The 12,600-nt window shown below is 50.5% G+C and overlaps 1 protein-coding gene across 2 annotated transcripts; it reads left to right on the forward strand.

The window, feature by feature from the left end:
• The first annotated feature begins 7,881 nt into the window (after window positions 1-7,881).
• Window positions 7,882-8,696, forward strand: LOC117588493. Of its 2 annotated transcripts, none has more exons than XM_034279801.1 (2): window positions 7,882-8,182; window positions 8,235-8,696. In XM_034279801.1, the coding sequence occupies exons 1-2, from the start codon at window positions 7,969-7,971 to the stop codon at window positions 8,597-8,599; spliced, it is 579 nt and encodes a 192-aa protein (XP_034135692.1). In that variant the 5' UTR covers window positions 7,882-7,968; the 3' UTR covers window positions 8,600-8,696. The 2 variants fall into 2 exon arrangements, with proteins under 2 accessions (XP_034135692.1, XP_034135694.1); XM_034279803.1 differs by having other exon boundaries at window positions 8,250-8,696.
• The last annotated feature ends 3,904 nt before the right edge of the window (window positions 8,697-12,600 follow it).

Below are 12,600 nucleotides of genomic sequence, written 5' to 3' on the forward strand. Positions count from 1 at the left end.
GAATTGAATACATTTATGATGTGGGTGTGTATGTTTTACAGACATATTTATGTACACTAATGAGCCAACAACAATAGGACATAAGAACTATGAAAAGTATTCAGCAGAGTGGAAATATTCAGCTCATTTCAAACAAAAGTGGAGCCAAGGCCTGTCCGCTATTACTTAAATATTTGCTCAAAATGGCAAATAATTGCATTGTTGGGGTCGCTATGGCCCGTTCCCCTGCATTCGTAATCGAAAAATCCAGTTGAACAATCGACTCAATCAGTTGTACAATTTTCACAATTTCGAGCGCAGAATTATTGGATATTTGTGCATCATCATTTTGCTGCTCGGCTGTGCTGCTCTTTTGCACATTTGCTTATGGCATGGCATGGCATGGCACGGCAGCCTTTGTTAGTTTTTCAATTATATTGCTGAAAATATTATGATTAAAAATTGGAACGCTTGAACGGGTTCATCTTCTCTGCTGGACTTCGTCTGCCTCTCGGTCTGCGTCCACGTCTCCCACTAGGACTCCTGCGTGGCGTTGCGTGGCGTTGCGTTGTCTTGTGTTTTGTTGCACAAGAAGACTCTTCCCGTCGGCTGCAGAGTTGCCTGCCACTGCGAAGCTCTCAGCTGGAAAATCCGCTTGGCAATTGGCTCTAGCCATGGACATCACTCAGTCGTGTCCTGGCCAAGACAGGGCCCGACTCGGGCGAGTCAGTCGCCTTATGCAACAGCTTGCACTTGGCTCCGACTCTGCGGCATTATCCCTATTACTGGCTCTGGTTTATTGTTATTATTATTGCCATTTTTTGTGTGCCACTCTACACTCTACACCATTACCATCCCCATCGCCATGCACTGGCACACTTCTTCGTCCGGAGTGCCCCTCTGGCCCCCTTTGCTGCTCCCATCCACTCGACTCCGCAGGCAGGCAAGTCGCTTACAGGCAGCTTTTGCACTCCAGCTGCTAAGTGTGCTACGGCTGTAGCCGCTGGCCCTGCAACACTTTAAAGCCGTCCATCTAATTTATACGCGTACCCCTGCTGAATGAGGGTATTATAAGCACATAAGCCTGTAGCGCACACCAGACTCTTCAGAGCAGATTGATTGTTGACTTTGAGCACGGATCCCTCAGTGCGTTGCGCCTCAAAAGTGCCAGATGTCCTTGGGCCAAGTTCTTTAAGTAAAACTAAAAGAAATTAAGCATTTGTTGCCCATCTGCGCGATCCCAAAACGATCGCTCTCCAGGGGTATCCCAGGGTTCGGTTCCTCTGAGGATTCTTTGCTTCTTTTTCTGGTTTATTCTTTCTTCCCCGTCCTGTTTTTGTTGTTGTTGCTGTTGTGTTTTCGCTGGGGTCTGTCGAGTCGGTTGTTCTGTATCTGTAAAGCAATTAATAATAATTGGCCCTAAAAACCCCTTTTTTGCACTCCAACGCTGAAAGTGAGCGAGAGGGGCACTAGAGCTGACTGCTGGCTGTTGGCTGGTGGCAGTCGGACTCGAACTCAGACTCGAACTCGAACTCGTGGACTGGTGCCCGGTGCAAAATGGTTGGCTCGTGTGGGGTCAGGGGCGACGCACCGTGGGGCCTTTGACCATTTCAGCTTGCTAAATTCATAACTTCTAAACTTTTAGGGCCATGGTGCTGCAATGCCTAAAAGGTGTTTAATGTTCCACGAGATGCATTTATTCAATGTATCCAACTTTTGCCCACTGTGCGACGGGGGCGGTGGGGCTTCTGGTTTCGGTTTGGGAACTGTGACGGCTATTTGCAAATATTTACAACATCCGCTGCCAGGGCTACACAAACAAAACCGAACACCAGCACAATTAAGCATACACACGCACACACACAGTGGTGGAAGGGGTTGCAGGGACATGCAAATGAACGCACTTGATCCATCTGCCCCCACACATACACAAACACACACACACACACACACACACACATGTGACTTCTGTGCGCGCGCTTTTGGGCAAATAAAAGTTCTGAAATGCGATTATCTTGATGAATTGGAATTTGAATTTTAATTCTCTGCTTTTGACCAACACACATGACTCTGGCGCTGCCGCTGCCGCTGCCTCTGTCCCTACCCCCTGACACGCCCATTGACACCCAGTGGGAGCTGCTAGCCGAGGGCCATCCACTTATTTACCCCTCGAAAAAGTTCTCGCATTACCCGACAAACAATTTGCCTCCCCACCGCATGGGGCATGTTGCTGCTGCTGCTGCTGCTGCTGCTTCTGGGGTCCATTTCAGTTTACCGGACAGCGTAGAGTCGTGTCTCCCCACAGGACAGATGAAGTTTTCCCTCAGTGTATTGCTACACTCTATCATCATCATCAGCAGGAGCAGCAGCAGCAGCAGCAGCAGCAGCAGTAGGCAGTGCTCATGATGATCTTCATCATCATTCTCGTTGTGTGGCGGGTTGGGTTCGGTTGGGGGCTCTGCAGAGTGCGTCGCATCAAGTGCCTCGTTGGTTTCCTTTTTTTGTTGCTGTTTCTGTTTGTTTGTGTTTTTGTTGTTGTACCTGTTGTAATTGCATAACTGTCGAGGGTGTGCGTGTGTGTGCCTATCTGTGGCCTCTGTATCTGTATCTGTATCTGTATCTGTGTCACAGGCAATTCTCAAAAGCATAAAAGTCAAATTTGTATTTGTCGCATGGCCCACGGAGACAGCCAGTTTTGTATTTCCCCGAGCAGCCGCAGGCCCAGACAGTCGAGAGTTCTCCTGGGCACTGTCCCCGAGTGCCCGAGTCCTGGCGCTTGTTGCCTTTTGGGCTGCGAGAGGTTGGCAGGGAGAGAGGAGCGACAGGTAATTGGCTTTGGTAACCCGTATCTCGGGCATATGGATACATTTAGATACGCACACACTGGGGTGGCCAGGTGCTACGAATGGGGAAGGATGGATGGATGGAGGACAGGAACAGGGACAGCTCAAGGCAGAACAAACACTGGGGACAGTGGATTGCGGCCGGGATGCGTAACTGGAACTGGATGTGGGATGTGGGATGTGAAAGTGGAAATGCTAAACTGGGGAACTGGGAACTGGAGCAGGGATCAGCATTCAGCATTCAGCATTCAGGGACGGGAGTGCCTGGAGTGGTCATGGGCTTAATGGACACCCGGCCTGGAGTGCAGATAAAGCCAGAGAGGAACTCGCAAATGAACTCCACATTGACAAAGGTTCCTCGGGGGCACACACACGGAAAGGGATGGTGGGCAGGGGCAGAGAAAAGTGCCATTGTCAACGAGAAGAATGGCAGCAACAATGCAAAAAAATTAAACCCAGGAGGGAATGACAAAAGGACAAGGGACAGGCCCTTGATCGCTCTGCTCAGGAAAGCATTTTCGTGCATGAGGAGCATGATCGTTGCATCGATGGCAACTCGTGCCTGAAACGCACAAATGGCAGGCACATTCATACTCGATGATCGCCACTTACTTTTCGCTTTACTCAAATAATGTTTCTGGCCCTACCCTAGCCCCAAAACATATTCCACACCCACACGCAGCTCCAGTTGCTAATGAGCTGCGATGTCCTTTGGCCCAAAGTATTTATGGTTTTTTCACAACACTCCAATGGAGTGAGTTGTGCAGCGTGGCAGGATGGCGGGGACAGCAGGAAGTGAATGCGGGTGCTAATAGGATTTTTGCTCTGTTTATGTGGATGCTAATTAGAGGGTAAAGCACACACACACACACACACACACAGTTTTGCTGCCTTCTGGTTAATTGATGAAATGAAATGAAAAGCGCCACAAGGGCCACAAACAACTTTCCACCCAGCGACCGGCGACCGACGACCGGCGACCCGACGGCTTGGAAGCCATAAAAACAGGGCCAACTTATCGGACGGGCGACACGCCTCGCTCGACCCACACCCACACCCAGTTCCAGTTCCAGTTCCCAGAGTACGGAGTGCGGACACTCTGTCAAATGCAAATTCAAATGAGCCTAAAAGTAGACAACGTTGATAAATATCACTTTAAATGACAGAAGACAGAAGGGCGCAGGACGCAGGACGCAGGAGGAAAGTTAATTACCACAAATACAACAAAAAATGAAACTTTCTGCAACAGTTAATGGAAATGGACTGTAAGTGACTTGGAGTGGCATACATTGGGGAGACTCTCGCTCTCTCTCTCTCTCTCTGCTGACCCCAGAAGCTTCCCTGAAGATTGTCGGACTCTCCTCGTGGTTAGGGTATGCCTCGAGCGAACATGTCCGCTCATTAGCGAAAGACGAGATCCCTCGGCTGCTTCCTATCCACTTGACAGTCACCTGATGTCCCTCCCCTCGCCCCATGGAGTCGTGGCGTGAGGCCAAAGACCAGAGACCAATTCGAGTATGACTTCCAGGCACATTCTCTCCCCTCTCTCTCGCGCTCTGTCTATGTGTGTGTGTGTGTGTGTGTGTGTATCTCGTATCTCCTTTGGTCTGTTGGTGCTTGGTAATTGCTCGCTTAATTGGATGCATCAACATCGATGTTGTCATCTCGGCCAGCGCCTGGCTCTGGCACGGTCATGACTGCTCTCTCCTTTCTGCTTTCTGCTTTCTTCTTTCTCCTGTGTCCTGTGTCCTGTGTCCTGTGTCCTGTTTCCAGGCAATGCGAAAAATGTCCGCAAGAATTATCAGCAATGCTGCAATTGGCACTGCCATTCGGTGGCAGCTTGCAGTGGCAGTGGCAGTGGCATTGGCAGTGGCAGCTGGACGCATGGCTCTCTTCGATTGCGGTCAGCAATGGGAACCGACTGCGGTTTCATCTCGCTTCGTCTCTTTGGCTTTTCAGCTGCCGCCTACATATGCGGTAGGCAGGTCCTTTTTGGTCAATTATGAAGGGCAATTAACGCGCCACGATTTGCCTGTCTGCCACACGGGGCACACGGGGCAGCCTGGCAGCCGGAAGAGGCCGCAGCACACAGGTAAGAATGCGAGGCATGCGGTTCATTGGAGAACTTGTTGCTACCGCAATTTCTCATTTCTCACTTCACACTTCACACCTGTCACTTCTCACTTCTCGCTTCTCAGCGGGCGACAAGTTCGAGAAAGCCGTTGGCAAATTTCTGGAATTTGATTTACTTGCGGCATAAGCAGCAGCACTCGCCATAACTTGAGGTTCGATTTGTTTGGAATTTGCCAAGGAATTTGATGGGTGAAATGCGCTCGCAGTGGTCAGGCACACCAACAACACACACACACCTTTGCCTGTGGCCTGACAGGTATCAAATGAAGAGTACTTGTGCGGATAATGACCCCAAACAGAAGGTTCTCTTTGCATCGAGTGTGCCTTGTGCCTCCTTGTGTCAGGTGCACTCTTTCGCGATGCCCAGTAGGAACAGGGGCTGTAATTTGAGGTGGAATTTACATGTGAGACATTGCATCCAAAACAGCACAAGTTGTGTCCAAATTATTTACTATCGCATACAGAAGATGCAATCGAGATGCGAATTGAGATGCTTCCACAGAGGGGAGAACACTTCTTACTTATGTGTCGAGCAAGTGGCAATCTATGTTCAGAAGATAGGCGAGTCTACAAGGGGTTTCTAGAAATAAAAGAGAGTGCCATGCCCCAAGTATAGCTCGGAAATCGCTTGCCAAATGTTGTTTAAAGTTTAAGATCCATCGCTTCCCATTCTAGGGCGTTGCTGGCCTGGTCCTTGTCGCTGTTCATGTTTTTGCAGCAAGAACAAAAATGAAGTACGCCATCCAATTATCGAAACAACTGTGCCTATAAATTGTCCGTGCTAAAAAAAAGTACACCAACGAAATTTATGATAATTGTAAAATATGTTTTCTAGCTCAAGTGGGGAGCCAGCGCCACTTGCCCTTGCCAGCCAGCCAGTAGTCCAGCCAACAAATTGTTGCCTGGCAGGTGGGAGAGGCTCTGCTGCTTGCCCTGCTGCAGCAGCGGCAGATGCTTCTAGCAATCGGAGAGGGGAAATGGCAGTTGGGTTCGGGGGGTGGGCAGTGTCGCTGTTGCATTGATTTTTCGCTGCTTCTTCGCTGCCTTTGCTGCTCCCAAGCAAATGTCATTGACCACAGGGCGAACAACAAAGGGGCGTTGCAGAGAGCAGGAGCGTTGTCCGGAAGGGTGTTGGGGTGGCGGGGTGGCGGGTGGCGGGGTGCTGTGGCAAGTGGCCAGTGGCAAGTGGGTGGGCGCTACTCACCACAGTCAACAACCACCAAAAGTAATCATCGCAAACGTTGCTTTCGGAGGCGGGCTTGGGCATGGGCACGGGTATGGGGATGCTGCGGAACGAGGCACCATTCCGGAGAAGGAGAGGCCAAAGCCGAGGAGGAGTTCTGCTGTAAGGACATCCTGCTGTGTGAGCTGTGAGCGTCAAGGAAAACTAAATATGACGGCCACTGCGACTGCGACTGCCACTCTCTCTCTCTCTCTCTCTCTCTCTCTCTCTCTCTTCTCTGGGCAACGTTCAACCCAAAAGTCCAGGCCGGAGCAGCAGCCAGAGTCTGTGGTGGTGTCCATCCTGCATCCTGCAGCAGCTCTGCAAGGAGCAATGCGATTAACGTTTCAATATGCGACAGTTGCAGCTCGGCAGTGGCATGGCCTGACTTTTGTTGGCTGCTCCAGGGGGTGGTTGCTTACCCCTGCTAGAGGGGGGTGGTGTGGGGGTGTTAATTTACCATACATGTGGCACGGTCTCGTCTCGTCTCGTCTCGTCTCGTTATGTGGGGCTGACCGCCTGTGGTCCAGCGCCGCTTGGCGGTTGCATTCATAGAAAATTACGCGCTAAGCTGCAACAGAAATTCCGAATGGGGTTGGGATTGGGATTGGTAATGGAATTGGGAAAGTTGCGATTCGGATTGGGATTGGGATTGGGATTCAGATTGAAGATGGGTGAAGCTGGGAGGGGAGAAAAGGGATTGACTGTACTCTCCCGCTGTTGCGGCTGCTGTTGCTGCTGTCGCTGTATTGACCTCAAACTCTGCTTGAACCCAGACTCTGACTGGCTGGACACCAAAAGGTCATTATAACTTTGGCATGGAATTCGTAAAGAACTTTCCAGATGCACACAGCCAGCGGCCCTCACACTGGGATGTCCACTCCTGTGGGACTGCCATCGGAGTCTTTGATACTTGGTAGCTTAGTAGAGTCTCCACTGTGGAGGTGCGGCCATCCATCTGAAGAGCAAAAGCAAACGCAAACGCAAACGAAACAAAGGCAGGGTGCAAATGGTTAACGACACGACATGGCTTACGTTACGTAATCAGCTGAAAGCGGAATAACAAAATTGCACCTGACTAGCGCAGAGATTTGCTTGATTGCCTTGCACAACAGCCAGAACGAGCAGAAAGATAAAGGGGGTCAGAGAGAGAGAGAGCGAGCGAGAGAGAGTGTGAGTTAGGGCGGATGATTGGACAACTGGCAGGTTTGCCAGCCTAATATTAATGCCGCTTTAAAGTCTCCAAGTAGCAACGAACATGAAGCCACATTTACTGTTTATTATTTGCAATCGAATATGAGTCATGGACAGCAGCGGCCGTTCTTTCGTCTATCTATCCCTCCTACTTCTTCGTTGCTGCACTCTTTGCCCATCATTCGAAGTCGAACTCGAACTCGAAGTCGAACTCGAACTCGCTCTTGGCTTGGCAGCAGCCAGAACTGCTCTTGCGCTCTCCTTCTAACGCTGCTTTCGTTCTCTCTCGCATTGCATTGGGGCTGCCGATCGTCATCATTGTCCCACGCACTTTCTTTCGTCTGCAACGGGCCATGAGCCTGCCAAGCATCTCCGACTACTCCTACCTCGAAACACTTCACTTAACTAACTTCATTTTTGTGTGAGATTCATTCAACCAAGCAGGCTATGGCTTTCAGCTTGAAGTGTGCTCGTTGGGCACAGTTGAATTTCCCAGTTGTATCGAGTATCTCGTAGAGTTCACCTCGGAGAGAACAAATTCGAGATAATATTTAAACATTTCTGTTAAAAATTTGTTGGTTTTTGGAATTTTGTAGAATGAGTTCGGCAAACAAAAACGATGTGGCTATTCCACAAAAGGAGCCCAGAAATATAGCCGTTGTCGTTCCCACCAAAGAGAAGCAGTCCAAGCAGGACAAGGAGAAGGTGGATAATGAGGTGCAGACAGCTGCTCCCCAGTCTCCAACCGAGAAGACTCCAATTGATATGCAGAGCGATAGTAGCCAGGACAAGGCTGACAAGAAAACACAGGGTGAGTTTCAGTACAAAAATTGAATTGTTTTTTGAACTCCACCCGGCTACAGCGGACACAAAGCTAGAGGACACTCCAAAGCAGAGTGGAGCTCTCCCTAAAATGTGCTGCCTGGTCCACAAAGCCAAACCAGCAGCCGGAAAAGTTTCCCCGAGCGCCAATGCTCGCATGGCCAGAAAGCGCCGGTACAAGGCGAACAAGCAGGCCGCCTACGAGAATTTCCTGGCCTTCAAGTCCAAGAAGAAAGTCATCTCCACTCTAAAGAACCCGTATCACACCCCCAAGATCTGGCTATCCGACATACGCAAGGTGATTTCAGGCAAGGCCAAGCACCTTCAGTACAAGAATCTGACATATGTTCTTTGTCATAATTATTCAATTTATTGTACGTCCGTCTGCTATAAATACTGGATATAGTTTTCCATCACCATATCACAGAGAGACTCAGAGAATTACATATGTAAACTGTAAATCTTTAGCAGCAGGATGTCTAAAATATACAAACTTAATCGTGCGCCAGCTACTGGGTGTTCGGACTACGCTTTCAGGACGGATGCAAACATTTTCGACTTACTGTGTGTCTCTGCTGTAATAATTCGCTTGATGGCTCTGCCCCATCCCCTGTGAACCCTGTGCATTTGCAACCCCTATGTGAAACCCTTTCGGTGAGTGCATTTCGGACAGCGCTCTCGATGGTCCGATGGTCTGATGGTGGGTGCTCGGCCATACGGCGTGTTACCTGTCAATTTACATCACACGTTACGTGATGAATTGCGCCGTTAGGTGTGTGTGTGTGTGTGTGTGTGGGTGCGAACTGAGTTTTTCAATTAGCTCATTTCTGATAATTCAATATTCAGTATGTTGTACCGCGCAGTGCTGCGGCCAGAGCTCCCTCCAAAATAAAAAAAGAACGAGAAGGGAAGGGAAAAGGCACACCCGCCGCAGGCCATTGTAGTCGTAGTTCAATGCGGTTGGCTCTTCCAACAAAAGCCTGGGCACACTTTGCCCCGGGGGAAGTGCCCCGACAGGGCTGCCACGGTGCATGCATGGCAGGGAGAGGGCTGGGAGGGGAGAAGCGACAGGCCGACCCTAGCGAGGGCCGATTCACCTGACTAATTAATAACTAATAATGTGCAGTGCGCTTATTAGAGGAGCTTGCATACATTAGTCGTGGACTAATATCATTATACGCGGGCTGCCATCTCCCGGCATACAGCTGCCTGTTGTGTTGTCGGCTCTGTCCTGACAGGAGGGCCAGCAGGGCCCCAGCTGCTGTCTGACTTTCTGCCATTGTCACGTACACACTGCCAGGCAGGACTGACACCCACTGACACACAGAGAGAGAGCTACAGAGACACGCACAAAAAGAAATGCAATCATGACAATCAAAGTGGACAAATGCAGTTTGGGCCTAGCACCCACTCCCACATTCACATTCCCTTTCCCATTCCTCACTTGCATTTCCATTTCCATTTCCATGTCCATCAAAAGGTGGCCTGACAAATGACAGCTGCATTGGCCGCTCAAAGTCCGAGCCCCGAGAGTGCCCCAGGGAATGCATTGATTGAGGGAATCAAGTGGGAATATAACTCTCCTCTCGCCCACACTGCCTCCTGCTCATCAAAAAAAGGACACAAAAGAGCCGACCCTTGGCCTGGGCTTCCCTCCAATTTGCAACTAATTTCGAGTCATTAAAAAGCAACTAACAAAAGCGAGAAAAGGTCGGGACCTGCCCCAAGCTCCCCCCCCCACACGCCACTTCATCCACCATCCACCATCTGCCATCTCTCTCTCTCTCTGTCTGTCTCTCTCTCTCTGGCCCAAAAAGGCATTTTAATCTAGCAATTAAGGCATAATGTGCTTTAATTAACCGCCAAAATCTAAAAAGCTCGCATAAATAACCAATTGACAGGCCACAGTCCACAGTCCAGCTTTGGGTGCTGCAACAGCAAAGAGAGAGAGAGAGAGAGAGAGCTGCGGAGGCGGGGCCATAAATTGAATTACGTTAAGCCCTCTCCATGCCACGTCCCACGTCCCAGTCCTTGCTTGCTTGCCATGGCAGCATAATGGTCAAAATAACACGCAATTTGCCAGAGCCCACCCGAGACGCCCACGTCCTGGCCTGGCCTGGCCTGGCCTGGCCTGGAAAACGCTGTGGCAACCAAGGCCGGACGAATCGATGCTGTTGCCGCACCTTGGCAGGGATTGTGTTCATTTTCAGGGAAATCACTTAATCCTTTAAATATCGCTTCGTGCTCTGTGACACCTTAACCCACATTGCAGTCCCACTCTGTGGGCAAATTTACATTGCCGCACCCCTCACAATCCGCTCAATCCTCTCAATATACTCCACACTCCACACTCCACTCTCTCTCTCTCTCTCTGCTGTGGCACAAAGTCATCGCATTAGTGACGCTCTGAAGATTATTTACCTAGGAATGCGTGTAAAATGACACCAATGTGCTGCGACAGAAGGAGCGGAGTGGCGCGGCTGCACCCTGTGCCAGTGGATGGAGCCTCAGTCAATTTGCCACACACACACACAGACACACATACAGACCACCCCCACTCATCCATCCCACCAAGCGTGTTACTCTATTAAATTTAAATTAAAAATTGATTAAAATGAGCACCCTGGCATCGCCGCGGTGCTTCCTGTTGCTCTCCCCCACTGTTTCGGGAGGAGCCAAGACGAGACCCAGACCCACGTCCAGGGCACTTGCCACGCAGCTGGAGGAGGATACACACAATTAACGTAAGCTTTTTCCCCCCTTAAATTCTGTGGCCAACAGTGGGGGGGGGGGGGGAACGGAGGTCAGCGGGCACTCCGGACCGCACAGAATGCGTTGCGGGTAAGCGCGTTCCGTCGTTGATGTTCCGTGGAGAAAGTTCTGCCAAAGAGCAGGAAGAGAGAGAGAGCGAGCGAGAGGGAGTGCGTGGAGGGGAGTTGGTTCAAGCCACGAAGAAATAAGGTTAAGAAGGGTGAAGACATGGGGGGGGGGGCTGGGGTGGATACAGTGGGAAAGGGTAAAAAGTTGGCCAGGCAGCAGCAGCATCTTTTTCCCTCTGCCGCGTTTTCGTAAATTAAATTTGTGCATTACGCAAATGAGCAGCCGCAACATGAAGGTGAAGCGATGATACGGATACACGGATACCACCCCCGCGCCACACCCCCGTAGCAGCAGCAGCAGCAGCAGCAGCAGTTGCAATGTTAACCCCCTTCCCCCTTTGGCCCACGTTGCGAGCCAAAACCCCTTTGCTGAATGTTGCCTAATGATCCCTGGCCAAGAGATTGGATACCAAGTGGATGGGGGATTGGGGGTTTTGGGTTGGGGGATGGGCTGATGCGTTGCCATTTGATTGGATTGTTGTGGTCCGAAGATGCGGATTGAACAGCAGCAGGCCGCAACGAATCATCATCTCTGATGTAACCTCATTAGCAATGAAGGATGCAGGTGTTACACATAGATAGCGGTGGGTGGGGGGTGTTGCAGGTGAAAAGAGCTGCTCAAACAGAGAGAACAAGGATCCCTCGGGGAAACAGATGAAAAGGTTGCACTGTGGCCTTACGTCTTACGTCGCCTAATAACGTAACGTGCCAGGGTCAGTGGCCAAGGGGAAACTTTAACCAAAGCCAAAGTCAGCTTTCCTCCTCTCTCCTTGGGTTCCGCTTAATGATGCTCTCTCTCGCTCTCTCTCTCTCTCGCTGCGATTTGATTGAATTTTTGTGGTCTCGAGTCCCAAGTCGCAGCTCCGAAGTCTCGTCTGGAGTTCCAGCTGGCTCATCAGCCAAGCCAAGGCATTCGAGAAGACTTTGCCAAGCTCCACGCCACTCGTTTTTACGTTTTAATTAAAAAGTGTCGCTTAGTGCGACTGTCCATTTGAGTGATGCTTGGGGATGGACTGGAGTGGAGTGGAGTGGATTGGGGGATGGGCGGATGGAGCAATTAAGCCGCCGTGTCCTGGCCCCCTGTCGTTGGGCTTAATGAAAACGATTATCGACTCCCGACTGGGTGGAATAGAACGGCGAGAGAGGGACAGGAGAGAGCAGGCAGGTAGGACGGGGGCAATGGGATACAAACTTATTGCTTTACAAATTCTTTAATAAATTAAATGTCCTGCCAGCTTGGAGCTCCCATTCCCAAAATGAGGGAGGAGGTGGACGGAATCAATGGGATTGACTGAGCGAATGAATTTTCATGGGGCGTGGCTTGGCGTTGGCGCTTGAGTGAGCAACTTCATCATCAGTTAGGCGGCCCGTGTCCGTGCTGGTAGGACACGACAGGACAGGACATCACAGGACAGAGCCCACAGCCAAAGCCGGCGACGACTGATGGATGGCTAAACGCTTCAATGGGTCACAGGGACGGAAGCCATCGAGGAATCGAGAGTGTCAGGTAGATGGAGGACTCGCTCGA

This window comes from Drosophila guanche, unplaced genomic scaffold (assembly GCF_900245975.1).
Source record: "Drosophila guanche unplaced genomic scaffold, DGUA_6, whole genome shotgun sequence".
In the NCBI taxonomy this organism is placed as follows: domain Eukaryota; kingdom Metazoa; phylum Arthropoda; class Insecta; order Diptera; family Drosophilidae; genus Drosophila; species Drosophila guanche.